The sequence below is a fragment of the Aureobasidium namibiae genome (assembly GCF_000721765.1).
Source record: "Aureobasidium namibiae CBS 147.97 unplaced genomic scaffold scaffold_11, whole genome shotgun sequence".
NCBI classification, from domain to species: domain Eukaryota; kingdom Fungi; phylum Ascomycota; class Dothideomycetes; order Dothideales; family Saccotheciaceae; genus Aureobasidium; species Aureobasidium namibiae.
The window spans coordinates 206,740-233,159 of record NW_013581198.1 but is presented as its reverse complement, the minus strand read 5'-3'; the positions used below and the strand labels follow the sequence as shown (position 1 = coordinate 233,159).

General features: G+C 51.5%; 10 protein-coding genes across 10 annotated transcripts; 5 read left to right on the top strand and 5 right to left on the bottom strand.

Annotated features, from left to right (window-relative positions):
• Positions 1-965: 965 nt before the first annotated feature.
• M436DRAFT_49064 (uncharacterized protein) lies at positions 966-2,438 on the bottom strand (the record flags this gene model as incomplete). Its single annotated transcript, XM_013570659.1, has 2 exons — positions 966-2,018; positions 2,268-2,438. Coding segments are annotated over 2 exons (1,224 nt in total), but the record flags the coding sequence as incomplete, so codon positions are not given.
• A 960-nt stretch (positions 2,439-3,398) lies between these two features.
• On the top strand, positions 3,399-4,099 carry M436DRAFT_49729 (PC4-domain-containing protein; the record flags this gene model as incomplete). The annotated part of the gene is made up of 5 exons (XM_013570797.1): positions 3,399-3,548; positions 3,599-3,649; positions 3,707-3,760; positions 3,812-3,931; positions 3,989-4,099. 5 exons carry the CDS (start codon positions 3,399-3,401, stop codon positions 4,097-4,099), a joined length of 486 nt encoding a protein of 161 aa, XP_013426251.1.
• A 1,538-nt stretch (positions 4,100-5,637) lies between these two features.
• Positions 5,638-6,902, top strand: M436DRAFT_49845 (aquaporin-like protein; the record flags this gene model as incomplete). Its single annotated transcript, XM_013570818.1, has 4 exons — positions 5,638-5,682; positions 5,735-5,847; positions 5,907-6,065; positions 6,119-6,902. The coding sequence occupies 4 exons, from the start codon at positions 5,638-5,640 to the stop codon at positions 6,900-6,902; spliced, it is 1,101 nt and encodes a 366-aa protein (XP_013426272.1).
• A 723-nt stretch (positions 6,903-7,625) lies between these two features.
• On the bottom strand, positions 7,626-10,995 carry M436DRAFT_49925 (uncharacterized protein; the record flags this gene model as incomplete). Its single annotated transcript, XM_013570836.1, has 6 exons — positions 7,626-7,823; positions 7,881-8,094; positions 8,145-8,642; positions 8,750-9,081; positions 9,230-9,320; positions 9,419-10,995. The coding sequence occupies 6 exons, from the start codon at positions 10,993-10,995 to the stop codon at positions 7,626-7,628; spliced, it is 2,910 nt and encodes a 969-aa protein (XP_013426290.1).
• A 691-nt stretch (positions 10,996-11,686) lies between these two features.
• M436DRAFT_64790 (curved DNA-binding protein-like protein) lies at positions 11,687-13,139 on the bottom strand (the record flags this gene model as incomplete). The annotated part of the gene is made up of 5 exons (XM_013570863.1): positions 11,687-11,877; positions 11,932-12,852; positions 12,905-12,963; positions 13,018-13,042; positions 13,109-13,139. 5 exons carry the CDS (start codon positions 13,137-13,139, stop codon positions 11,687-11,689), a joined length of 1,227 nt encoding a protein of 408 aa, XP_013426317.1.
• A 1,548-nt stretch (positions 13,140-14,687) lies between these two features.
• Positions 14,688-17,575, top strand: M436DRAFT_64789 (uncharacterized protein; the record flags this gene model as incomplete). The annotated part of the gene is made up of 3 exons (XM_013570862.1): positions 14,688-14,847; positions 14,900-17,299; positions 17,358-17,575. 3 exons carry the CDS (start codon positions 14,688-14,690, stop codon positions 17,573-17,575), a joined length of 2,778 nt encoding a protein of 925 aa, XP_013426316.1.
• Positions 17,576-18,560: 985 nt separating this feature from the next.
• On the top strand, positions 18,561-18,812 carry M436DRAFT_49955 (uncharacterized protein; the record flags this gene model as incomplete). Its single annotated transcript, XM_013570845.1, has 1 exon — positions 18,561-18,812. The coding sequence occupies one exon, from the start codon at positions 18,561-18,563 to the stop codon at positions 18,810-18,812; it is 252 nt and encodes an 83-aa protein (XP_013426299.1).
• An 817-nt stretch (positions 18,813-19,629) lies between these two features.
• M436DRAFT_64788 (uncharacterized protein) lies at positions 19,630-22,089 on the bottom strand (the record flags this gene model as incomplete). The annotated part of the gene is made up of 2 exons (XM_013570861.1): positions 19,630-21,812; positions 21,900-22,089. 2 exons carry the CDS (start codon positions 22,087-22,089, stop codon positions 19,630-19,632), a joined length of 2,373 nt encoding a protein of 790 aa, XP_013426315.1.
• Positions 22,090-22,399: 310 nt separating this feature from the next.
• Positions 22,400-24,712, bottom strand: M436DRAFT_49785 (P-loop containing nucleoside triphosphate hydrolase protein; the record flags this gene model as incomplete). The annotated part of the gene is made up of 5 exons (XM_013570807.1): positions 22,400-23,560; positions 23,609-23,785; positions 23,835-24,103; positions 24,153-24,267; positions 24,320-24,712. 5 exons carry the CDS (start codon positions 24,710-24,712, stop codon positions 22,400-22,402), a joined length of 2,115 nt encoding a protein of 704 aa, XP_013426261.1.
• Positions 24,713-25,122: 410 nt separating this feature from the next.
• On the top strand, positions 25,123-26,317 carry M436DRAFT_49397 (uncharacterized protein; the record flags this gene model as incomplete). The annotated part of the gene is made up of 3 exons (XM_013570729.1): positions 25,123-25,270; positions 25,328-25,446; positions 25,502-26,317. The coding sequence occupies 3 exons, from the start codon at positions 25,123-25,125 to the stop codon at positions 26,315-26,317; spliced, it is 1,083 nt and encodes a 360-aa protein (XP_013426183.1).
• Positions 26,318-26,420: the final 103 nt, after the last annotated feature.

The following is a 26,420-nucleotide window of genomic DNA, read 5'->3' as shown; positions in this document are numbered from 1 at the left end:
TCTGTTGCCCCAGCATCCAACAACTACGGTCTCCACATAAGGGGTCAGACTTTGAAGATCGAAAATTGTTACAAAGAGGTGGAGGTTGAGTGAATGCCTTGAAACCCAGCACTGTGGATGCGTGTACCAATCGCCCACCGCCTTCTCTCCCCAGCCTATACATGTTGCTAGGAGACTAAAACCAACTATCAGCTATAGCAGTGCAAGAAGTAGACCCAATGAGGAAAGACGCCACCGAGGTCAACACTTAGAACCAAGATCTTTGTGAATCAAGCGAGCTCGTGCTTTTCTACAGCTAAACATTGACATTGACACTGCCGCACGTTTGTAGACAGATCGCGAACTCGGTCGGTATGAACTGCCATTTGGCGACTATGTGCTGACTTCTATCTCGATGGTGGAGGTCAATGCCCCCTTTGTTCAAGGCCTTAACGTATTCTCTGACCGTCAGCTGCAGATCGCATGATCCTCCAAGCCACTCCAGATCCTCTTCATTTCGATCTGAGCGGATGCACCGTCCTTTTCATGCACTCGGATTCTTCAGCTTGCGCAATCTTAAAATTGCACATGAACTCATTTCTCCATCATCTTCGTTGCCAGTGAATATGGTCGTTCGGTACGGACCGAGCATCCTCCGCCCATGTGAGCTGTTATATTTGTGACAATCAAACGCAGCCCTACATCTTCACCCGCCATGCATGTCATGGCATACCGAACCCTAAGACTGCATGGCTGCATTGGTACATACGTTTGCATCTGGAGGGCGCCTTTTCCGTCCCCCGATATTTGGATTTCCACGATACCACGAGTCCGGTCGGTACACATGACTTGAGCATACCACAGATAAGACCCAAGTACGTTCCGTGGATCCGTATACCAACGCTTCTCGGTGAATAACCTCATTCGTGCGATCGTAATCGTAATCGTAATACGCAGAGCCTCAGCTGAGCAAGGTTGAGATGCGATCAAACGTCGCTCTTCTTCTTGCCTTCTTTGCGAAGCCTAGCCTTGCGAATGCCTTCCTCAACTTTGTCCTTGCGCCAGCCGCACACTTCGGCAAACTCACACATTCGACATTTGAAAGCCTCTTCGATCTCTACGCCGTTCGGCATCCGCTCGCCGTTCCACCAAGCCATAGTCTTTTTCAGGTAGGCGTCTAGGACATCTGAATCGTAGACAAAGCTCTTCGATCCTATCACGGAACCACTACCAGATGCTCTGTATTCGGCCATGAGAATATCCCCGATGGGAGATGGCGTTGATGGTTTAGTGGAGAATGGTATTGCGAGCTGAAATTCCGAGATCATTAGCGTCCAGAGTTTCTCGAGGCTATTGTGAGCAAGCAACTCATCGATCGGGTCTTCAGCAGGCATCTCTGCTTGCTCAGCTGCTTCGGCGCCATGTTCAGATTCAATACTGCCGAGCTGAGCGAGGAACATGTCGCTGAAAGCAGCATTGCTATCAAGGGCATAACGAGCGAAGACTTGCTCAGCTGGTACCGAGTTCGAAGCGAGCAGTGAAAGCATCCGATGATACATCATCAGCTGCATCGATGTGGGGCGGAAAGACGCTTCGCCTTTGGGCATGCTTTTCGAACCACGAGTCTTCACATCCTTGATGTATATCCTGCGATTGGCATGAGGAACGCCTAGCCACGATTTCTCATGGTCTTTGGCTGTTTGAGAGCCGCTGAAGAAAGTGTCCAGGTTCGGTTGGTTCTCAGGAGCGACCTTCTGCTTCTTTGGTCTACCTCTTTTGGGCTTTGTTTCCTGTTGTTGAGCCACATCTGCCTCAAGATGCTCATCAGGACATTCGTAGCTGAGCTCGTCAATTATACCATTAACAACTTGGCCTTCGATAACCGCCCATGTTTCGAATTCGCGAGCCTGTCCGGTGGCCCTTAGAGTTCGTAGGTTCTGTATGATGTTCCAGATCTTCAAACCGAAAGCATCTTCTTTGGTCTCAACTTCTACAGAGACAGCCTTTTGTACCTGTGCGCCAGTGACTTTGTGTGCTGCCTCGCTCACGGTATTGACGGCGACAGGCTCGAGTTTGCCCTTCTCTAAGACTTGATGTACCAAGCCTCCAACAACATCCAAAGGCACAGCGGTGCGTTTCTCTTGTTCGAGGGCCTTTTGTACAACCGAGTTTACCGTCTCGACAGGCACGACGGCCTTCAATTGTTCCTGTAAGATCCTCTCGACCAGTAGGCGTATCGTGTCGATAGGTAGGGTCGTCGCGGCTTGTTCTTCCAGAACCTTGTGTACCGAAGAGCCCTGCTTCATGGCTGCGGTGCGGCGAACCCTGCCATACTTGGTCAAGCTGTACCAGTACTGAAGTTCGCACCAGGCAGGCGATACTATGTCGGTGACCGAGAGGGGCTTCTTCGGAGGCGTGCGAAATCGTTCAATTGGTGATCGCGTGTCCAAGGGATCTGGTTGTTCTGGTTCGGCGTTTGCTTCGCGTGATGTTACAGACAATCGAACGGCGTCAGGGCGAGCTGCAAAGCGCTGTTGTCAGCGGTCAGCCCAACAATCAACTGGCGGTAGCATTAGGACGTACGGGAGAAAGAGAGGCGGTTGTGCTCGTCATATTCAATCTCAATTGAGGCTTCGCCGACAGGACTATCGCGTGAGACCATCTCGAAGGTAATGCCCTCGTCGTCGACATATTTGCGCCGCGTGCCTCTGGCAAATGGCGACAACGAGGAAGTGTCCGGCAAGATTGAAGCATGGTCGCTTATCGACGTCGAAGGCTGCGAGGCAGCTGTGAGGAGGACTGAGAGCGTTGCTTCGTCGTCTGTTCCAAACTCTGATCCATAATCGCTTTCGTTGCCGTCGTCTGGTGTGACGTCTTGTCCATTCATGATGTGCTCGTCATCATTATCGGTGGCAATGGTATGCGTCTTAGTGTTGAAGACTCGGCCCTTGATAGGCTGTCGCGTAACGAGCCGTCGCCGTGTCTAATTACCTGCACCTACACGGATGTGAATCTTGGATGAGCGATCGTGTTTTGTTTCAATAATGATTGTTGCTCTTTATGACCCAAAGCTTGATATAATAGTGAACGTAGGTACTTTCTTGTACGACACAATTCTTCTCAGGAAGCAACCTCAGTATAGACAATGTAGACAAGGCCTAGAGCTGCTCGGAACAAGACGAATAAACAGCTCTTGGATCAGGTCAATCTCACTATTGTCAATCTTGCAGTTGAAGTTGATCAGGCATGCTCGGTAACTGGCAACAACGAATGAAGTCCCGATGGGGAAGCTGCATGTGTTCTCCAAGAGGTGTCGCTGCGTTCTAAAGCAAGTCTCGGCTCCATGACATCGACGCGTTTGTGCACGTCTCCCAGCTCACGTCTTTCCATCTTGCATGTTTCCTTAAACCATCTCAATTATGCCTCCCAAATCTAAGAAGCGTGCCAGCAAGGCCGATGACTACGATTCCGATGGCGGTTTCGTCGAAGACGCTCCCCAGTCCAAGCGTGCCAAAACGGCAATCTCTAAAGACAAGCAAGTTGATGATGATGGAAATCCTTATTGGGAGGTGAGGCTCTTGAAATACTTGAAATGTTCTACGCGCTGACAATCGCTTAGCTCTCTGGAAAGCGTCGTGTGACCTTGTCAGAGTACAAGAAAATCCATCTAGTGAGTCGACATCTTGGAAGCACCTCGAAGTATCTGAGTTCTTATGCAAGATTGCAGATCAACATTCGCGAGTATTACGAGAAAGATGGCAAGACACTTCCGGGAAAGAAGGTGGGTCGATGCTTATCTTCCAGATATCGTGTCACATACTGAATTGTTCAGGGCATCTCGCTTTCTCTCGAACAGTTCTCAGCTTTCCTGGGAATCCTGCCTGAGGTCGAAGAAGCTTTGAAGTCACAAGGCCAAGAACTTCCTCGTCCAAACTATACCCAAGACGAAATCGTCCAGACTTCATCAGCCAGAATTCCCAAGTCAGAGCCAGATGAATCCGAGCCTGAGCCAGCTGATTACGAACCAGAGACCGACGCCGCTGCTACTACTACGAGCAAGCTCGACAGGTTCAAGTACGAGAAAAAGAACCATGAGGCCACCAGTGACGAGGAGGATTGAATAAGGAACGTCCCCGTCAACTTCCCACCATTAACAAGGACCGGCGAGATTTATGGCTTGCCTGTTCACACTACCACATGACATGTTGAGAAACACACATGGTCTATGACATGATTACGACCTTGCTTTTTTATCCAAGATACCCCTTCTACAATTGCATTCGCTAACGCACTACTTCTTTCCATGCTGAGCCCTACATTTCGTTAGTCGGTAGTTCATGATTGCGGGCTCCATGGTCGTTGGGATTGCTCTCAAGCCAAACAGTTCAACAGGGCACCTTCCGAGGCACTCCACAAGGACCGAGTTGGAGTAAGGGTGTTAAGCATCTTCCCTACGTGCCAAACTCTGTCACTCCCATTCCGCTCTCGCGACAACATGCAGGCGGAGCCGAAGCCATCAAAATGCACAGTCCTTTCACGACGGTACCGATGACCGCAGAGAGCCGATTGAATTGCGACTCTCGATGGATACCTCCTGTCTACTAAAGAGACAATGCTTCCTATAGACCCTTGTGACATAACTTTGCGTATGAGGAAGGAAGTATGGATCCGATGCAAGTGCTGGTAACTAAACTATCGAAAGACAACGATCAGACTTGACCAAATGCATTATCGTCAAGTCCGAGCTGAGCCGAGCTGACCGATGACTAGCTACAGTCTGCATACCTACCTACAGGCATCTTCGTGCCTAGTTTTGGTACGGAGCCGGATCCTTGAACAGTCCGAGCGAGATGCGACCCCACGATATCGTACCCCACGCCGTGCGGGGTCTCCTCACGACAATCATTGCACATCATCTGGAGTGGAAATAATTCCGTCGAACCGTCTATTTTCGATACAACTTGTGAGGTACTACATCGTTTGGCCACTTGAGCCGCACACCGAGGCATCCTGCAACATATGTATGCCGGTATCAACGATTCCAGCGAATCCCTACCGTTCCCCCTCTTTCCACCTACGCGCAAGCCATGTCGCCGTTGTATCAAGCTTAGCCGGATACAGACATGTCGGCGCTCTTGACAGTCAAGCCTGATGCTTGTCATGGTCTCTTGATGAGCTTGTTTCCATAATCACCTTGTGATTCTTATACAAACTCAAACCACTCAAGAGGATTGGCGCGACACGCGACAAACCATACTCGCACATGTTGTGATTCTTTAGCCATGCTTTCCAATACACGTATATGTACCGCGGATCCGGTATCGTGTCATCCAACCCTAACGGCAGATACTTGAGTGTCGATCTGGAGACCCCGGAAAAGGACATCTCGAGCCGCGCTATTCGTTCGTGCAGGAGGTAGTTGATCCTGGCGAGGCGAACGCGGCAGGCAGGCATCCGTCAGATCCGTCTAGCATGTCTCGTTCAACTCGAGGGCGTCGAGCACTTCTTTCCGTGGTGGCTAGTCGACGATGAAGCAATTATCAGACGCCAGTAACCTCGGTAAGGGCGAGGTATATGAGGCTATGCATCCCTCCGTTGCAGATACCATCGATCCTCTGAACATCTACCAATTTTCTCTCCGCAATCATGTCTGACCCCATGCAGAGACTCCACACGAACGATCTTGAGCTGGGTGCAACAGAGGTATGTCATGTTTCTTGCTCTGATCTCGATCGCTTCTGACTTGTCCCCAAAGGCCATACAAAAGCACTACGAGCGTCATGTCGTCTCGACCAAGCCTGTCTCTCAGCGTAAACTTGATTTTGAGCGGGCAAGGCCGAGATGGCTTCGTGAGATGATGGCCGAGGCGTACGTAACCATACTCACCGCGACCCATACGAATGTCTCGGTGCTGACCTGCCATATAGCACTGGTGTATTCTTCTATGTGTATCCTGGCATTGCTGCAACAGCTTCCTTTACTCTGGGCGCAGAAAACGCTGCGTTTGGAAGTCTGCTTCAGGTCGGTCTTGCATTTGGCTTTGGTATTGCCTTTGCCATCATCACTTGTGGTTCAACATCAGGAGGGTAAGTCTGATCATAAAGGCTTCAGCATAGACCGTTGCCTAATATCCCTGCAGTCACTTTAACCCTGCCATGACAATATGCTTCGCTACTTGGCAAGGATTTCCCTGGAAGAAAGTCCCCTACTACATCTTCTCCCAAATTTTCGGTGCCTTCATGGCCGGCCTCTTCGTCTACGGCCAATACCACGTCCAAATCGCCGAGTATGCAGCGACCACCATCGCCGCCGGCAAAGGCACAGTATTCAGCGGCGGACCCGCCAGCATCTTCTGCTCCTTCCCAGGCCCTGCACAAACCAACCTCGGCTACCTCTTCTTCATCGAGTTCTTCGTCGACTCCTACATCGGTATCGTACTCTGGGCCTGCCTCGACCCCGCCAACCCATTCATCTCTCCTCAAGTAGCTCCCTGGGCAATCGGTCTGGTCTACTCAACAATGGTATGGGGCTTCGCCGACATTACAATCAGCACGAACCTAGCTCGTGACCTCGGCACCCGCATCGTAGCCGCCATCTTCTTCGGCCGCGAGGCCTTTGCCTACCACTCCTACTCCTGGATCGCCATCCTCGTCAACGTGCCCGCTACTCTGTTCGCCACCGCATACTATGAAATGCTCATGCGCGACTCGTTGCAGAAGATTGGCAAGGGAGCTGCGTTCCACGAGGATGGAGAGGAAGGATTGAATTTGCATCTTGTGAAGAGCAATATCAGCAGGCAGAGCCCCATGAGCCCGAATATGCAAAAGGTGTTTAGTCTTGGGTCGAACGGGTCGACGTTGAATGGTGGTGCGGGCAAAATGGAGACGGGATTCAGTCTGGCGGCGGAGACCGGAAATCACTGAGGATGTTGCGGAAGGGTGGTCTCGAGATCCACGATCGTCAATGAATAGAGCAAAACAGAGCACGAGTATCAGTAACGCAATGCGAATCACCTTTATCAACCATCAAATTGCAATTTGCTCGTTGGGGCTGTGTAAGTTCTTCTGGCGATACTGTAGTCGAGGAGTTGATCTTGATTTGACTCCGCGGCGAAGATAACGATATGCAAGCAGTCTTGATGCGAGAAGACAATAACTGCTATAAAGTGTGTTGCAGAAGCCATGACAGCAACAAGGACCAGAAGCAAAACCGACAAGCATTGAACTATCTGCCAACACGCATCACAAAAAAAACACGAGATGAGAAATAGTTGTGGAATAGCGTGAGGAAGAGCGCATGTCATGTTGTGCACCTTTCAATGATCATATTACTAGCTATAGTACAACCGTTTTGTTGTCCCCTTGTTCGCCTAACCATCCATGCCGCAAGAATGTGAAAAGAAGAATAAGCTGTTAGCACTGTCCTGGAAGTGAGATAGAAGTCCTGCAAGCAAGACACATCATACGAACGAGCTTGATGGCAAGAGAAAATTATCTCCAGAAGCTCCTACTAGTGTTTTGTCGCTTGCTCACAAAGGGTCGCGGCCGAGTTGCCCCTTGTCCGGAACCAACGAAGTGTTGTTCTCCATGCTCGTGAATAGACTGTCAACAATAGAACAATGGGTGTTTGCTCAGAATATGGACCGATCACTGATCTGGCAAGGTAGCAAGCTTTCGTGCGATGAGCATCTGAAGTAGCTCCAGACTCTTGCGCTGTTGTGCTACGCTTTGCTCTGTATGCTGGTCTGATGCCGGAGGCGAGGGTGGACCCGTTGTGTCAGAGGACGATTTGGCCGCCTTTTCCGCTTCAATCATCTGCTCAACCACATCGGCTGGCGCTTCGGCCTGCAGAACACAGTCAATTACACACGTCTAAAAGTAATCAAAAACAGTGGAGCTTACAATGAGAGTAGTGAGCAAGCTGCTGACTTGATCTCCGTTGAAGTCAAGGTCGGCTTGCTGATTGGCAAGACCAACCAAATCGAGTGCAGTGCGCTGCTCTGCAAAAGAGCGACGGAAGAAGCTGTCCTTTTCGTTGTGGTCTTCGACCTTGATTCTCTTGCTGGGAGGGGGGTATGTCTGGCGATCATTGTAGTACTGTTCGGCGGCTCGAGTTCTACAAGACTGTTAGAGAAAGTGTTTGACATCGGATGGACATGTGCTTACCGTCTGACTCTGTCAATGAAATCGAGCTTGATGCCCTTCTCAGGAAGACGATACACAGTACTAGCGACTTCGATCTCCTCGAACTCAGACTCGTCCTCGCTTGAGTCATTGGCTATTTCGATCACGCCATCGTTAATGAAGCCGCGGCTGAGAGCAGTTTCAACGACCTTTGCAGCACGAGGTCTGCGCATGTTCACTCTTCGCTCTCTTTGGAATTGTCTGTCAGCCAGACGAGGCACTTCCATCTGGCGAAGCACATGATCAGCGTGAAGGGGGCAGAGCCAGTCGCGAATCTTTCTGCCAGTATGGTCACGATAGGGAGCATTCGCAAGAGGCGGGTCGAGACAGTCGAGGTGCCAATGAGCGCTACACTGATCGCAAGTGATGATCTCACGCCGACCAAGAGACGAGAGCGAACAGTTGTAGCATAGGATAGCTTGCCCTTTGGCATCCTTTGTCTTGAAATGATCAGGCAGCTCTTCGTATCCGACTCCTCTTCTGTTGAGCGTGTCAGTCAGTATTCTGTGTTGCGTGGCTGATTCGTAGAGTCCACTCGAGAAGCACGTGTGGGGGTGCGGCTCTGGTGCGCATGTAAATAGACTTACCGAGTCTTTGTGGCAAGTTGCTCTACGAACTTGCCGTCTTTAGCAGTTGCGACACCATCAAAGTATTCGCGAATGTCCTGAGGGAGCATAAAGTTTGATGGATTACGCTTTTCAAGGTTGAGAAGCAATGCAGCGAAGAGACCACGGGACTGCCTCTGGGGCTGCGCGCGCTTTGCGGTACAGCCGAAACAATACCAAGCCTCGTTCAACTCAGGTGCATTTTGGCTTAGAGGAGGATCAAGACAGTGCAGATGGAACGAACTGTCGCAGCCGTCACAGCAAAGGAGAAACCCGCTGGTGTTGCAAGCTGTGCAGAAGTCGTTGTTGTCAGACTGGAATGTGGGTGTCAGTGGGAATTGTTCGCAGAGCGATTTCATGATGCATGTAAATCAGATGCAATCAGCAAAGGCATCTCTTTGCATGAGCAAAGAACGATGATTCCGAGTGCGATGGGAAGAAATGATAGCAAGGAGTTCGTACCTCTTCGTTCACATCAGGACCGCTGGGGCTGGTTCTCCGGCTTATTCCGTCCTCGTCAGGACTTTGCCCAGGCACTTGCTTTTTGACAGGCCTGTGTGCACAGCAGCAGTCAGCATTGTATATTCATATTTACTAGTGGTGGGCACTCATTTGTCTACTGCGCGCATTCTATCAGGGGTTGTCACTTACGAGTGCTTAGTTTTGGCCCTCTTTTTCATCATCTTGGCAGGCATAGAAGCTCTCTTGGGTGTATTGTCGCGAGATGCAGACGAGAGCGATGAAGACATGTCGGTTAGAGGCGATACCCCACCAGTTGGAACATCTCTGTTGTGAGCGCCATTCGCGGTGAGTCGCACGGGCGGCACAATCGGATTCTGGTGCGCGCTGGACATGGCCAGGAGATCTGGTCGTATGTGGCTCTCTTCTGTGGGAGCATCGCGATTGACTGTTTGGTCGAGTCTCTGTTTCTTTGCTTGGAACTCCTGATCCTTTTCGTCATTTCCAGCTTCCATTGAAGAGCGCTTGACGCCGTTTGTCTCTGGAGGAGCCGCAAGCATGGCTGGAGTAGCTACAGGCGCCGAGGATAGCAATGGTTCAGCAAGGGGCATTTCTTCCTCGATGCTAGTGAGTGAAGATAAAGACGAAGAGCTAGAAACACTCGAGGTGCGCGGCTTGGTTATGGGTTGGGAAAGGGATGGCGTCTCGGCTGGCTTGGTGACGCTCTGCGTTGCTTTCTTGCCTGAGTTCTTCAGTGAAATCTTGAGTTTTCGCGGAACCGCTTGAGTCTCAATAGAAGGGTGCGGAACCATTTCAGGGGCCAGTGAGGGATCTTTTTTGGCTTCACTTGTAACCTTCTTCTTTTTTACAGCAGTTTCTCGAGCCTTGATTTTCTTTTTGGCCTGGGAGATGTGTTCTCTGAAAACTGCAATCTCTTGTGGAGATGAGGTTTGGTCGAGAATGCCCTGTAGCAAATCTACCAACCACGGTTTGGAGAAACTTTCGAGATAGACCTCCTGAATAGCGAGACCGAGATACTTATTTCCAACCTCGATAGATTTTCTGACAGCAGCTTTCACAACATTAAATAGATTTAGTTGTCCAGATGTCGATGGCAGTGGAATGACCTGATCAAACAATTCGAGCTGTCTAACGATCTCAGCTTCTCGAGCCATCTGGACAGGACTCTTAGGCTTAGGGGCAGCAGTCGGTGTGGCCGAGGCGGCGGGGGTAGCAACGGAAGAAGGCACGGGAGTCTCAGAGGTTGCAATCGAAGGTGTGGTGGGTTTTGGTGATGCAGTGGCCTTGACGGTATTGGCAGCTGAGCGTGAGAGACGAGCTTTGGCGGGCTTTTTGGAGGGGCGTGGCGTGTAATCATCATCACGCTCATCGTCAACAATGACCAGAGGTTGTTCGGGCAGGGGTTCCATGGGTGCAGGGGTTGGCTCTGGCGTGGCCTGGTTGGATGCAGTGGCGGCGGGATTGGCGAGAGATTTGCCCAGAGCGCTTTTCTTAGGAGCGTCTGGCTTCACTCTGCCTCTGACCTTTGCTGTCGGTCGACTGCCCAGGGCCTGCATGTCCTCGAGGACTCCGTAGGGACCTCCTCCATGGTCTTCAAAACTCGGGATGGGAGATGCGAGCGGCGGTTCGATCCAGTCCTGAGTGGAGCCATTCAGAGCAGGAGGCTGGGTGACGGTGCGATTTTGGGTCGACGCTGGGGGCACACGGGGGCTGCGGTTTCTGCTTCTCGTCGATGGCGTCGAATCCATCTTATTGTTGATAGCTCTTTCTGGGCAACAAGTGCCTCTCGTCTGCAATATGGGTGCGTAGGGATCCGCCTGGCGGCCGTTGCGGTGTTGAGTAGGGAGGCAGGTGCGTCGAATCTTGAGCGTGGAAAGCTGAAGCCGCGACGGACGCCTATGACTTTTTTTTGGTCGTACAATAGCTCCCTTTCCAGAGGCAGTAGGTTACTCGTTCCTCTTGGGCCAGTCCTTCGCGTCGACTTGCGCTCTCTCTCTCTCAACTTCGAGGCCCCGGCAAGGTGTGTTTGACGTGTCGAGGTGTGCGGCTTCAAGGAATCTCGTCGGCGTGCCAAGGGTGGAAGGTGACCAAACACCAGCCCCTTGAACAGTCAACCATCATCATCACTTTCACTTGCAATTCATTCACTTTCCCGTTTAATCTGCCAAGTTATCTCTGACGTGATGCGTAATATTGCTTTGAGCTGAGTATGGGCACTCGTATCTGACTACCATCTGCTTTCGACTAGTGCCTGGCATGCCTTTCCTGTCTCTCCCCCTTGACTTTCTCACCGTAAGCAGTTCCGACTCGTGTCTTCTTCTGCTGTTCATGCCGTCATATGCCATCCTGATGCGTCTCCACAACTGGGCGTCTTCCAGTATGGCTGCTCAGCTTTCATCACAAGCTCTGTCCACAATCGGTCTGTGTCTGAGCGAGTACCTATGCCTCGGTGGTCTCAGCCTGCTTGGTGGCGCTCTTCTTCTTCTTGTTCTTGTTCTTCGACTCCTTGGCAAGAGGCTGCTCAAGGATCTTGAGGATCTCCTCGTCGGTGATCTTCTTGTCGGTCTTGAACTTGCTAAGGTCAGGAGTAGGGGGAGCACTGAAACGGGTGATACCGTTCTTGGTGACGGCTGTTGTCACAGTCAGGAAGTGCTGGCTTTATGAAAAATACAACGCAAACTTACCAACAGTGGTGAACAGACGGCACACAGCCTCGTTGTCCTTGTCACCGATAACCTCGTACTGGCGGAGAACACCACCACGAACACACTCGACGACACCGACCTTGCCGGCGCGCTCGTCCTCCAGCTGGCGAATAGAGAAGGGGAAAGTACCGAACTTCTTGACAACCTCGGACAGGGTAGCTCTCGAGCTGGGTCTCTTCAGGCCGTAGGTGGTGGTGGTGCGGCGGTGGAGAGTGGCACGGTTGCCGAGCGACTTGACCTTACCGGTGCCCAAACTGACACCCATCTCGACACCCCAGGCCTCGCCGACCTCGGGGAGACCGTCACCTCTGACACCCTCACCGGGAGCCAAGATGATCTTCTTCTTGCCCTCAATCTCGTTTCTCTCGAATTGCCAGCAGGTGGTGTTCTCGACAAGGTTGCAGTCGTAGCTCTTGACGAGCTTCTCAAGGAGCTGGGTGATCTTGCCCTGAGTGTAAGGCTTCTGTGCACGTGCCTTGGCAATCTCCTCCTCGGAGCCGGAGGCGAGAAGTCCGGAAGGCAGCATAGTTCTCAGAAGGAGCTCATTGGCGTAGTAAGTGGCGAGAACAAGGTCAGCCTGGCGGCCCTCGAGTTCACCGTTGGCGTTGGCCTCGGAAGAAGGAACAATGATCGAGTCGCAGACGATGGAAGCGAAACCGTCAATCTGAGCACCGAGCTGGATCTTGATGCACTCGGCAGCCTTGAGCTCGACGGCGGCCTCCTCAGCATCGGACTTGAGGGGGGTGTAGGGAGTGACGAAAGCGCTGGGCGAAACGGTGGTAGGGTGAGCGACACCCTTTGCGATCTTCTTGCCCTTGTAGACCTTGGCAATCTCCTCTTCGAGGAGCTTGTCGCCCTTCTCGCAGATCTCGACAATCTTGGCGCCCTCAGTGCACCATCCTTCAACACATGTCAGTCGTCGGTCTTTTTGCGCTTTCGTCACGCCATGTACCTGTCACAGCCTCGAGGACCTTCTGGGAGATCTGGGCGGCAGTCTTGTACTTGGTGAGGCTAATCTCGAGGTCAGTCTGGGTCGTTCAATGCGAAGTCGAGGTTTGGCCGTACGTGTCGGGGTTGTTAAGACTGTAGTCTGCTCGCGAAGGCAATTAGCTTCTGAATTTTCGTGGCTTCAGGGACACGGTAGAATTGGACATACCAATCTCGGCGGGGGGAGCGGTGGAAGCCATGTTGAAGATCTAGATTGAATTCAAGCTGATCTGGGAAGTGTATAGCGATGTGGAAAGAGTTTTGATGCGGTCGCAGAAGACTTCGGTGGGTTGCATGTCGTGCACAGCCAGCTGCCCGCACCAATTTCGGCGCCTCGATTTGTGCGGGGCATCGAGCTTTGCTTCACCGATGACGATGACCTTTCGATTGCGACCCAAGAGCCCCTCGTCTTTGGTCTTGGGCGGATTCACACTGCGAAATTCATTCACAGTGTACAGCTCGAGGGTGGACTAGGCTGAGACATTGGTCCCCTATCATGCTCATTACCATCAGGGCGACCATGTCCATCTCTTGACTGTGTTCACTGATCCCCTGTAGCTGTCGAGAGCATGACCTTGGCCAATATTGTTCACTCGAGCTTTCCTTCACAGACAAACAGCTTTCACCTTCACCATCTGCAGAATGAATGTTTACGAACGGCGAGTATCTATCAAATCTCTTTGGATGCGTGTCTACTTCGGAAACAATCGTGTATCTCTACAGGGGAGATCATGCTTTATAACTCTGTGGGAGAAGTGTACGGATTACGAACTTTAGCACACGGGGAGGTAGCAAGGCTGGGTGTGTACCCTGCAGGTTATCCTTGACCCGCGGCCACTATCCAGTGCTTTTCAAAAGGGAATAGATTGACAGGGGCACAAGCCTGATTCTTTGGGACGGAGTGATGTCCATTTAAGCTATCGAGCACAGAAAGTGTTTGAGACTTGGTCCGATGAGCCTCCAAACGGAGAGACGACCGTAGAGCTACAAGCAGACGAAACACATTTCATCGGAGCCGGAACCTGCTGGCCCTTGTGCTAGCCACTTGTAGAAGATGCAAGCATATGTTTTGATGAAGTATTTGGCTTTTGAAGTAATATAGCAAGCCTACTCGAATACGACGAAGCAAACTTGATCTCTATCAAGGCAGCCAGAGCTAGACTCAACAACTATGCTCTCCACCTGAAAATAGCCCGGTCAGAAAGTGAGAGCAGTGTTTCATTACGACAGGATGACTGCCAACTTGTTTGTTGAGCAGCCAACCAATCCGAGCGGGACAAACGTCGGTGCGCACGCCCTCTCACGCGTTGGGCTCGACGTCACATGCGCCAGGTACTTGTAGAATCTTCTAATCTGGTGTTGACAAAACCTGTTCACTTACACGATAAAATCATCAATAGTATGGGCCAATCGATGCAATTTTGACTTTGAGATATCCCGCAACTATACAGCTCCTTCGAAAACGCCGGCGCAGACGACAGAAAACAGCTTGAAGTGTGATCTCAACACCTGATAGCACCAGTGGTATGTACAGCCTCTCTCCATGCCACTCCCCTATTGGTAGCGGGGACCTGCGCCCTGGTTTCTTGAAGCCTTTACACAGCTACAACAAGCTGAATACCCCCACGATCACTCGGTGCAGCACTGTCAGAAGCAACACGCATGCTCAACATTCACCATGCGAAAGTCACGATGAGGCATGCTGACCAACTGTCCAGTCATTATCAACCTCCTGCCATCAGGAAGTAATGGCTAACCGTCCTCCAAACCCTCGACTTGGCTCGATCAACCCTGTCTTTGATCCCAAGAACACCGAGATTCCTGTCACCCCGGCTGTGGATGTTACTGGCCGCACCTCTTTCTTTCAACACCATAAGATCTCTTCGCCTGAGGTCGACACCCCTGAAGGTATTGAGAACGTGATTAGTGTCTGATTGGGACTGAACTGACTTGACTGAAGATCAGAACGATGGTGCTGGAGAAGACGTGCTTCGTCGCCTAAGTCTGAAGGGACATCAGCAAACCACTGACCAAGCTGATGCCGACCCCAAGGCCGCTCACCCGAGCTTGAACCTCAGCGGCCAAGTCATCAGCGCCTTCTTTACTGTACCTCACAAGATCGGCTATGCTTCAGGATCGGATTGGGACCTCCAGAGTCGCAGAGGCACATCTGCACTGTTCGACTCGTTTGCTCATCTGTCATCGCACGATTCTCCCTGGAACCACACCCTTGTGGGCTGGACTGGAGAAATTCAGCCAAAGACTCGCAATGGCGTTTTCATGGACGAAAACAACGTGTCCTCGATGAACGTAGCACCTCTCAACAAGGCCTCCGCGCCCATTCCTGTGGATTCGAATGTTCCTGCACCCGAACCTGGCTCAACCGAAGGTATGCGGATTAGCAAGGACGATCGCCAGAAACTGGAGAGAATCCTCGACCGTGATCCGCAAGGCAGAACCATCCCTGTATGGCTGGCCGATGAGATGGATGGCGATGTTGCTGTCATGAAGGACCAAGCCAGATGGCGCCGTTATGCGGAGCACGAGCTCTACACTCTGTTCCACTACAAGCAGAACGAGCCCACTGATGGTCGCTCCATTCGTAAAGCCTGGGCCGATTACTTCCGCTTGAACAAGGCTTTCGCTGACACCATCCTCTCGACATACAAGCCCGGAGACATTGTACTGATCCACGACTACCACTTGCTTTTGCTCCCAGGCCTTCTCCGCCAACGTATACCTAACATCTATATCGGTTTCTACCTTCACGTGCCATTCCCAAGTAGCGAGTTCTACCGCTGCTTGAGCAGAAGAAAGGATATTCTCGAGGGTGTTCTTGGAGCCAATATGGTCGGCTTCCAAGCCTTCAGCTACTCTCGTCACTTTTCTTCCTGCTGTACAAGAGTCCTTGGGTTCGATTCTTCAGCAAATGGAGTCGACGCCTACGGAGCCCACGTTGCTGTTGAAGTGCTTCCAATTGGTATCAACGCAGCCAAGACTCACGAAATGGCATTCAATGATGCTGCGGTCGACGAGAAGATTGCCGGCATTAGAGAGTTGTATGCCGGTAAGAAGATCATTGTTGGTCGTGATCGTCTGGACTCTGTTCGTGGTGTTGCTCAGAAATTGCAAGCCTACGAGATCTTCTTGGAGCGCCACCCCGAGTGGCACGATAAGGTTGTCCTGATCCAGGTGACTAGTCCCACAAGTGTCGAAGACAAGGAAGAAGGTACGGATAGGACCGCCAACAAGATCTCCGACTTGGTTGCAAGAATCAACGGCACTTACGGATCTTTGAGCTTCACCCCCGTTCAGCATTATCCTCAATACCTGTCGAGAGAAGAGTACTTTGCGCTCCTCCGCATCGCCGATGTTGGACTGATCACGAGTGTCCGTGATGGTATGAACACTACTGCTCTCGAATATGTCATCTGCCAAAAGGACAACCACGGACCCCTGATCATCTCCGAGTTCTCTGGAACCGCTGGCAGCTTGGGCAATGCCACCCACATCAACCCCTGGGATCTGGGAGGCACCGCAGACGAGATTCACCAAGCCTTGGTCATGGACCCCAGGCAAAAATACCAAATGCACAAGAAGTTGTACAGAAGCGTCACAACCAACACTGTGCAGACATGGACAAATAACTACGTCAAGCGTTTGCTTACCAACCTCACCTCGTTCAACCAAGCAATTGCCACGCCTGCCTTGGATAAGACCAAGCTCCTCACTCAGTACCGCCAGTCGGAGAAGCGCTTGTTCATGTTTGACTACGATGGTACCTTGACCCCGATTGTAAAGGATCCTCAAGCAGCTATTCCCTCCGATCGTGTCATTCGTACTCTCAAGACGCTGGCCTCCGATCCTCGCAACGCTGTCTGGATCATCAGTGGCCGTGATCAGGCTTTCCTGGACGAGTGGATGGGTCACATCTCGGAACTCGGTCTCAGTGCCGAGCACGGTAGTTTCCTACGTAAGCCCAAGAGCGAGCACTGGGAGAACTTGACCGAGAAGGAGGATATGTCTTGGCAACAAAAGGTCATCGACACCTTCCAGCACTACACCGAGCGCACTCAAGGCAGTTTCATCGAACGCAAGAAGATTGCTCTGACCTGGCATTACCGTCGTGCAGACCCAGACTGGGGCGTGCACCAGGCTAATGAATGCCGTAAGCTGTTGGAGAATACTGTCGCTAAGGAGTTTGATGTCGAGGTCATGCCAGGCAAGGCTAACTTAGAGGTCCGCCCCAAGTTCGTCAACAAGGGTGAAATCGCCAAGCGTCTGGTCGAAGCGTACGGTCACGAGAAGGGCCAGGCACCTGAGTTTGTCCTGTGTCTGGGAGATGACTTTACTGATGAAGGTATGAATAACTTACATCGTCCGGAGTATAACATGAAAGCTAACATCAACTTTTGCAGATATGTTCAGATCTCTCAGCAACTCGAGACTGCCCAAGGAGCACGTCTTCTCAGTCACGGTGGGCGCAAGCTCAAAGCAGACTCTTGCCAGCTGGCACTTGCTTGAGCCATCGGATGTCATCTCGGCCGTTGCTATGCTCAACGGCTCTGTTGATGCACCCAATGTTGGACCAGTTGCTGTAGTAGAGGGAAGTGTTCCCGAGCCTCGCGGCGCATAGAGAGTGGGAAGAAGGATTCGAAAGATTTTCCTTGATGCATTCGGCGTAGAGGTAGAAGTTCAAAGGCATGTGCGGGTTGGGCTTCCATGAGCAAGGTAATCGACAGACATTACAATCAATACATTTCTAAACATTGCAGTGTCATAAAAAAGCACTCGAATGGCAGATATGTCGGCAGTAGGCGATAACTGATAACGATGCCGGATGTTTCACGCGCCGTTGAAACGTTGGTAACAAAGTGCTCTCTCCTGGTGGCTTGCCAAGACTCTGACCGAGGTTTTGCTCAAGGATGCAGCAATTGCAGCCAGAGTAAGGTCTAAAGGATGCGAGAGAAATCTAGGGATCTAGAACTCTGCTGTTAAACGACGCAGAATGACATGTCAAACATGTCGGAACAAAAAAGAAGGACGGCAGAAGGACACATGCCCCACACGTGGCCGGGTGAAACCCCTCGTTTGAGCTGACTTCGGCTGACTCGTTGGCGAGAAGCAAAGCTCGCTCTGCGCATCAAAAGGCCCAAGCGGGTGGAGACGGACCATAGCCCTATCTGGACCAGCGACGATCAAAGGTTGAACCCTTTATGCCATGTCCTCTTTGCTCTTTCCCCTTCCTCGTGCCTTCTTTCTGTCTTTCCCAAATCTCTCTTTTCCTGCATACAGTTCGCATCTAACTCTCTTTTACGTCCGACCAATCTGAAACAGACCACTCTACGGTCCCTGGATCTTTTGCTGCATTGCCCGTCACTCGTTTCACCATTGGCCTTGTCATAGCAACCTTGCACATGTGCCCTGCTTGATCCTCTTTACGACAACATCTTGCCTTAAACAACAACTCGACATCAAAACCCCAGGCCCAAACCCAACAAGACATATTCCGTCCAAGTCAACTACATCGACCACCGCATCGACAACCCTACCAACCCACCACCAACTCTCGCTACAAACCCCACAACAAGAGAAACACACTCCCTCACACAACAGCAAACATGGGCTTCATGGATACCATCCGCGCAAAAGTCGAACTCTACCGTCTCGAACAACGCTACGCCCGCAGAGACAAACGCACAACCTTCACAACCGGCGCCCGCTACGTCGACGGCGAATACATCTTTGCTGAATCATCGCCTGGTAGCCCTACAGGCAGCACTGGGTCATGGCAACACAGTACCGTGTCGTCGTCCTCGAAGCGTGGCACTGCGGTCAAGGTCAAGGAGTTGATGAGTAGGAGTGTGCGATGAGCCGTCTCTTTTTCGCTTGTCCGACTCTTTTCTTTTGCTACAGGATGATTTTATGTTGGTGCTCTGACTTGTCCATGGTATCGCCCTTCGGGTTTTGGGTGTTTGTGCTTCCTCTCAAAAGTGCAATTGGAGTTTTTCGTCTTGCTTTTCTTTGATGCTTGCCATGCATGCGTTGCACGTTTTTCTGGACCCTTTTCTTCTTTCCATGCATCACGAGCATTGTTTCTTTTTTTCCTTTCTTGTCTCTCCTTTATTTTCTTCTTCTCACACGATTCTCGGAGCTGGCCTTTTTTTCCCCCTTCGTTTCTTCCTTCTCTCGATTGCAGGACAGCAGAACCTCTTGATCCTCGTGGCTCTCGGAGGGGCTGCTCATTGTTAAATTTTATGATCGTCATTGTACATGTGTCCTTTGGCAACCAGACCTACGACCTTTACACAAACCCAAATACTTCCAATCTGTCCATTGTTCGACGTGATAGACATGCATTCTCCACCACTCTCGAAATGTGTCTTTATTGTAAACCCGATGAATAATAGATCCCGCTCTACACAAGAATGCAAGAAGACGTCTCAGTCTGGTTGTACACACTGTACAACAAGGGAAGCAGCACGGTATACTTTGTTCACGAGAGGTATGATTCAATGTTGATTCAACACATGAGATCGTCCAAAGAAACGATTCACCTTTGGACAACGACACTGGCATTCTGCACGCAGCAAGCCCGAGCAGAAATGCTGGGTGGAAAGATGGCGTAGAGAACTACAAAGAAAAATCCAACCCAACTCGCTTCCGAAAAAAACAACATGACGCAAAACATCAACGATACAGATAACCATTCGAAAACCGGTTCCCGTAGTAATCAGCCCACACCTCATCGTCCTCAGACCTAGGATCCGTATTTTTGACCCCTCTGACAACTTTGATATTGCCATCCCAATAGCCCGGCACGTCGACTTCTTTCTCTCCCTGTTGTTGTCGTTGTTGATATGCAGACTTAGTCGCCTTTCGAAACTTGGAGAGTTCAGCTATGACATCGACTTGGGGCGCCGACGATGTTTCGTTGATGTGATTCTTGGGTGGATGGTTGGATGATGTAGATGGACCATGGCCGACATAAACCTCCATGCCAGACATGATTTTGAGTGGTACATGTGATTCGAGATATGTATCTAGACTGTTTGTCTCGCCCTCGCCGAAAAAGGAAAAGTCGGTTTGAGAGGCTGCCCACAAGGCCTCACTGTCTTGATCTTGAGTTACGGATTTTGTGCCACGGTGTCTCCATGCGCTTGCTGCTTCTGCCTTTTTCTCAGCGAGACTGCAGGGTGCGACTTCGAGGATGAGCTGCTCGAGAGCAAATGATCTGCGTACGAGCTCCTTCTGGTACGAGGAACTTGTTCTGCGGCCGGGTGGAAGCGTCCAGTCTAGTTGTGCTTGTAGTTTTGCTAGAGTTGTCTCTTCGGCGCAGGTCTGTACGAATGAGATCAGTTTGTTCGGCGTGTCTAGGGTTGGTGAGGACGGCGGGACTTCAGTCAGGACTAAGGTGGTCAGATGAGGCAGGAGACCCGGTTGGAAGCCCTTGCCCTGTATCAGGCATGACTGTAATCGACTCTTGCGTTCTTTGACAACAGACGAGTAGCTACGACCAAGACCGCGGGTAGCAAGGCTTGAGTTTGGTGTCAGAGTCCTTGACACATTGTTTTCTTCCTCAAGCAGGGTCACATGTAGACCATCTTCATTTGCTCCTTCTATTCGGGTAGGTATCGGAAGCTCTTGGCTCCTTCTTCGTGCTTGCTGTGTGTGTTTTGTGGGCTTCTCGACGTCTATAGGTACCGCCGCACCGTGAATAGCGTCACCAGAGATCTCAATCGGAAAAGAGGTGTCACCCATCATCTCACAGACTCCTGTATCGTGGTCCAGCTCAGCAACTCCAGTTGGGTAGTCAGAGGTGTCTGCAAGCTCGCAATATCCAGGTATCGGCTCTTTCGCAATTTCTTGCATCGTTGGCGACTCTCCAGTCACCAGACTGTGGTCGATCCTCAGATGTGTTAGACTGTGGCTTGCCGACTCAGCTAAGACTGGAGCCAGCTTGGCTAGACTGGGAAAGTCCATTTTGAATGAGCCATCTTGTGAAGCCATCGCAGGCAAAAGACTCCCGACATCGAGTACGTGCAACCTCCCTGATCTAATTAGTCCAGAGAGCCCTTCAACAGTAAGCTGATTGTCCGAGAGGTAGAGATGGGTGGTGCCACTCTCCGGAGCTTCCTCGATAGCCAAACGACCGACGAATTTGCCTGTAAATTCATTCCTCAGGAAGGCTTCGAAGTTGACTCCTCGATAAATGGCTAGCATCTCAGCACCTAGATAGGGCAGTAACGACGGAGACATGACTCGACCATTGTTGTCCCTTCGTGGGGGTGGAGTAAAGCACTGATCGAGTAAGACACGCACACTCCGATCAGTCAATTGATTGTCCCGAAGATCCAAGCTCCGGACTCGGGTTTTGATCGCGTTTGCCAGTATGAGCACATCGTCGTCTTTAAGCGAGATACCTCGGAGCTTTAGAACCTGTAGACCCCGAAACTGGCTAAGGCTTCGAAGGACTTCAGGACTTTTGGCAGGATAAGTCCAAGAAAGGTCGAGATAGAGTAAAGAGTCGAAGCGTCTGAGGGCTTGCTGCAGACCTGTCGCAGTCACGTTGCTACAACGAGACGCGTCCAGCAATCGTAAGCCGAACGGAGTCTGAGCAGGGCCCAGTTGGTTTCTGTTACCGGACAGTCGAGTATACCGGAGAGCGTTAAGAGCTGCATGATCGAAGAAAGGCAAACCGCGAACAATCAACGATTGCAGATTTGGAAGACCTTCAAGCACCTCCCTCAGCCAGTCTGCATGTGGGCCGTTGTAGATTTCAGCATGCGCTGGAGGAAGATGGAGCGTATGTGTCAAGGATCGAACGCTACGTCTAGCCCAAGGAAGTGTACGGATGAATCGAGTCAGAGCGACTGTATGGACACATGTCAGTCCATCAATACATGCCGAAACGATATCGCGAGTTATCTCAAACTCTCGGGTGTTTTCAAGCTACTCACCATATACCCTGTCATTTTCATCGCCAAAATGAGAGGCAGGGTTGCCCCAAAGATGGGGAGCGAATGTTGCGTGCCATTGCTGGCAGACCAGGGCGGCAGAGCAGAGGTCAGAGGAAGGGATATAATCGGCCACGAGATCCCACGCGTTCACTGTGGTGGCTTGTCCATAAGATGGAGGGTTGGCTTCCATGACCGGAGCATCGTGTCATTAGGCAAGGACGAAGGAAGAGCATTTCCTTCATATTGATCCTCGGATGGACATGGCGGCAAGGCGATGGTCATGCGCTTCGCTCGCCAAGCATCATTCGGTGGATGAAGTTTGTCACATTTCCAGGGGTGGGCAAGCGCATCGTGGTGACAAACTTTAGCATGCTTGGAGTCGAAGGATTTCGCCCGATCGAAAACTAGGCAATCTTGAAGATCACATTGATGTGGCATTTTCAGGCATCTAGTTTACAATATGTACATGGACGTAGCATCGTAGGTCCTCATGAGTAGATCTACAGCTTCTTCTTGTCCTGCTTCTTCTTCTCTTCAGACTTCTCTTGCTCTTCGTCAATGAAAAGCATCTCCTGTGCACTCCATAACTCAGAGTATACACCTCCACTATCAACAAGACGTTCGTGTGTACCTTGCTCCGCTACGACACCATCCTTCAAGACGATGATGATATCCGAATCGTAGATAGTGCGAAGTCTGTGAGCGACAAAGATACTGGTTCGTGCTTTCTCCTTAAGAATGCTGTTGATATTTCCCAGAAGTGCTTGCTCTGTATGTGTGTCGAGGGCCGAGGTTGCTTCATCGAAGAAGAGGAATGGTGGATCTTTCAAAAGCAGACGTGCAATAGCCAAACGTTGCTTCTCGCCTCCAGAGATCATCATACCACGCTCGCCAACCATCGTGGCGTACTTGTCGGGGAACTTTTGGATAATGTCGTGAACCTTTGCACGCTTGGCAGCCGCTTCGACCTTCTCGGGAGAAGCCTCAAGATCACCGTACTTGAGGTTGTGCTCAATGGTGTCGTTGAACAGGGGTGTGTCCTGAGGGACAACGCCAATGGCCTTGCGAAGACTCTCGATTTGGACGTCGCGGATATCCTGTCCGTCAATCAAGATTCTGCCGCCTTGAACATCGTAGGAGCGGAACAGTAGACGAAGGATGGTAGATTTACCACATCCACTGGGGCCGACGATGGCAATCTTCTTGCCAGCAGGAATCTCAAGGTTGAGGTTGCGCAAAATTGGTCTGTCAGGGCGGTAACCAAACGAGACGTTCTCGAATTTGATACCGCCACCTGCTAGCTGTAGAGGCTTGGCGTTTTCGGGCTCCTTGATGGCCACGTTGACCTTCTGAAGATTGAACAATGTCTCCATGTCAAGTAGACTCTGTCTGAGTTCACGATAAACGGAGCCGAGGAAGTTGAGAGGCACCGAAAGCTGGAAGACCAGCTGGTTGATCATGACAAGATCACCGACAGTCAATTGACCAGTTGCGACACCATCAGCGCCGTAGTACATCATGGCAGTCAGGGCGCTAGAGAAGATCAAGTTTTGTCCGCTGTTAAGGAAGGCCAGCGACGTGGCGACTTTGATAGACGCATCCTGGTAGTTCTTGAGAGCGGCGTCATATCGGCCCACTTCATAGCGCTCGTTGTTGAAGTACTAGAGAGGGTCAGATAGGGTCTCGAACGAGTACTAAAATGGACCAACCTTGACAGTCTCGTAGTTGATCAGGGAGTCCACTGCAACGGTGGCACCCTTGTTGTCAGCGGCGTTGGCAGCCTTGCGGAATTTGGTCCTCCATGATGTCGTGAGGATGGTGAATGCGGAGTATCCGACCATGGTCGCGGCTGTGATGAGAGCGAACTTGAAGCCATATTGCCATGTCTGAAGAATGTGAGAGGTGCACGCCAATGGAACCAGAGAACAAGCTTACAAGGATACCGCAGACCAACGAGATTTCGAGGGCTGTAGGGATGATATGGAAGACCATGGACTGCAAAAGGAAACTAATACCTTTTGTTCCTCGATCGATAGCTCTTGTCAGACCACCAGTCTGTCTCGATAGATGGAAGTTCAGATCCAGCTTTAGCAGATGGTCGAATACAGTGGCAGCGACACGGCGAATAGCCTTTTGTGCAACACTTGCGAAGACGGCGTTACGGATCTCCTGAAATACAGCAGCACCTATCCTTGTGGCACCGTCTGAGGGAGGATTAGGAGAAGAAACAACAAGGGAGGGGCACGGTCTTACATGCGAAAATAGTAGCACCGGCAACGGTGACAGCGGTGCCACCAACAGCAGCAAAATCTATGTTCATAGAATCTACAATGGACTTGAAATAGAAGGGAACTTGAACGTTCAGAACCTTGGATGCCATTAACGCGACAGCCCACGACATGAGGAAGATGATCAATTACCTTTGCGCCTACAAGGAGAGCAACAGACAGACCGACTCTAAAACGAGTACCGAAATCATCTTTGGGCCATAGATAGTGGGCCATGTCTTTGATGATGGCCCAATCGGCCTTGCGCTGTTCCTTGTTGGAAACGGTTTGTTCTGCTAGGAGGGGATCGACAGCCATCTCTTTCTTCACAGCGGGAGTCTTGGTAGGCTCTGCAGCTGCAACCTTGGTCTCTGGCGTGACAGGTTTCAGGCGAGTATCGTCCTTGCAGCGCCATGGTGAGGTAGTGAAGACGCGAACGGTGGGACGGATACTTTGTTGGCAGGTCGAGATACGGGAGAAGGCGAGAGAAGGACGGGCCAGTCTATGGCAGGAATAGAGGCCCCTCGGGGCATAGGTGGCGGACATGATGTAGGGCGATATGCGAGGATAAGTTGGGTAAGGATTCTATGCTCGAGAGCTCAAAACACCATGATGGCCAGCTTCTCGTATGGAGAAGGAGTGATGCAAGCAGGATACAGGTCGGCAAGACAAACAGGGCTGGTCGCCGAGACGAAGCAAACACAGGCAGACAGAGTGCCCTGGCGACGAACAAGAAGGACAATGGATTGCTAGAGACGAAGAAGGTGGGATGGAAGCATTTTGGCACGGAGGCTTCATGACTCTCCGAGGACGGGAAGCACGTCACTTTGCTGCTCGGCTTCGGGAACAGCGCACGCGCGCGTCGCCGGACTGGCAGCTGCGTGAGAGTGTAGAGAGCTTATAGGTAGGCAGTTCTAGTACTTTTCATCATCGCCCGTCGCGCAATGTCCTCTGCAATGCGCTACCGTGCGCAACAACTGCTCGGTCGCAGTCGCCCATACCGTGCCTTGGGCCTGCCGCCGCGACGCTTCGTCCAGATTGCGGCCACCCCGTCGTCGACCAATCCCACCGTCGCCTCTGCTGCCGCAGACAGCACTGCTCCTGGTATCCTACTCTTCGTTGCGCATACCTGCCTCTCGCTTTTCTGACACAATCATGCAGATGCCCAATTCGAGGTCTTGGGCAGCCCTTTTTCTCTTCTCTCGGCCTCCATCTCGGCTTCGCAGAACCTTTATACCCGCAAGGGCTCGCTGCTTGGCTTCCACGGCAATGCTGAGAGCGTGAGCACCCTTGCCCTACTTCAGCCTGTCCACCAATACTCATGATCAATCTTAGACCGTGTCCTCGCTCTCCGTCCTCGAACCCTTCCGCCGTGCCGCATTTGGCATTCCTTTCCTCTACCAAAAAGTCACCTCGACCGCTCCCTACACAGCCTTGATCTCGTCCAAGTCTCCTCTCACCACCTTCTCTGTTATTCACCTTGATGGTCGCCTCGACTGGATGATCGCTCAGAGGAACGCTCTTCTTGCCTGGACCGGTCACACCCTTTCCATCAAGCCTCAGATCAACACTTCCTTGAGTCTCGCCCACTGGGGAAGTTCTCGCGTTACTGGCCGTGGACTTCTATGCTTGTCGGGCAAGGGCCAGGTCTACCAGCTTGCCCTCAAGTCTGGCGAGGAGTACATTGTCCACCCCAGCAATGTCATTGCTTATAGTATCATGCAACACGCTCCTCAGCCCTACCGCTTCAAGTCTTCCAACTTGCGCCTGCAGATCCCCAACGCCTTCTCCTACCTGCCCGACACCAGGTTCTTCAAGGTCGTCCGTCAATCGACTGTCTGGCGCACCGTCGCCAACACTTTGTTCACCATTCGCACCTGGGCCCGTCGCTCAATATGGGGAGACAGAATGTTCCTTCGCTTCCAGGGACCTGCCAACATCCTTGTGCAATCCAGAGGCGCAAAGCTGTCCGATGCTTTTACTGCTCGCGATGTCAATGAGGCCGCAGACACCCCCGCAGGCGTGCTCCAGGCTGGCAAACCTGCCACACCTGCCAGCACCGACTCGTCTCCTTCAGCACCAGTTGCACCGACTAAGCTGAGCTATGCAACAGTGGAAGGCGATGGCAAGGTCACCATCACCAAGTCGTAATGATTCGCTCCTTTTCTCCGAGAGAACCCTTTGTACATTTATCTTTGGATGACCATATCTCCGCCTTTCAGCATCCGGATTCTCCGACCCCTTAAATATCGAC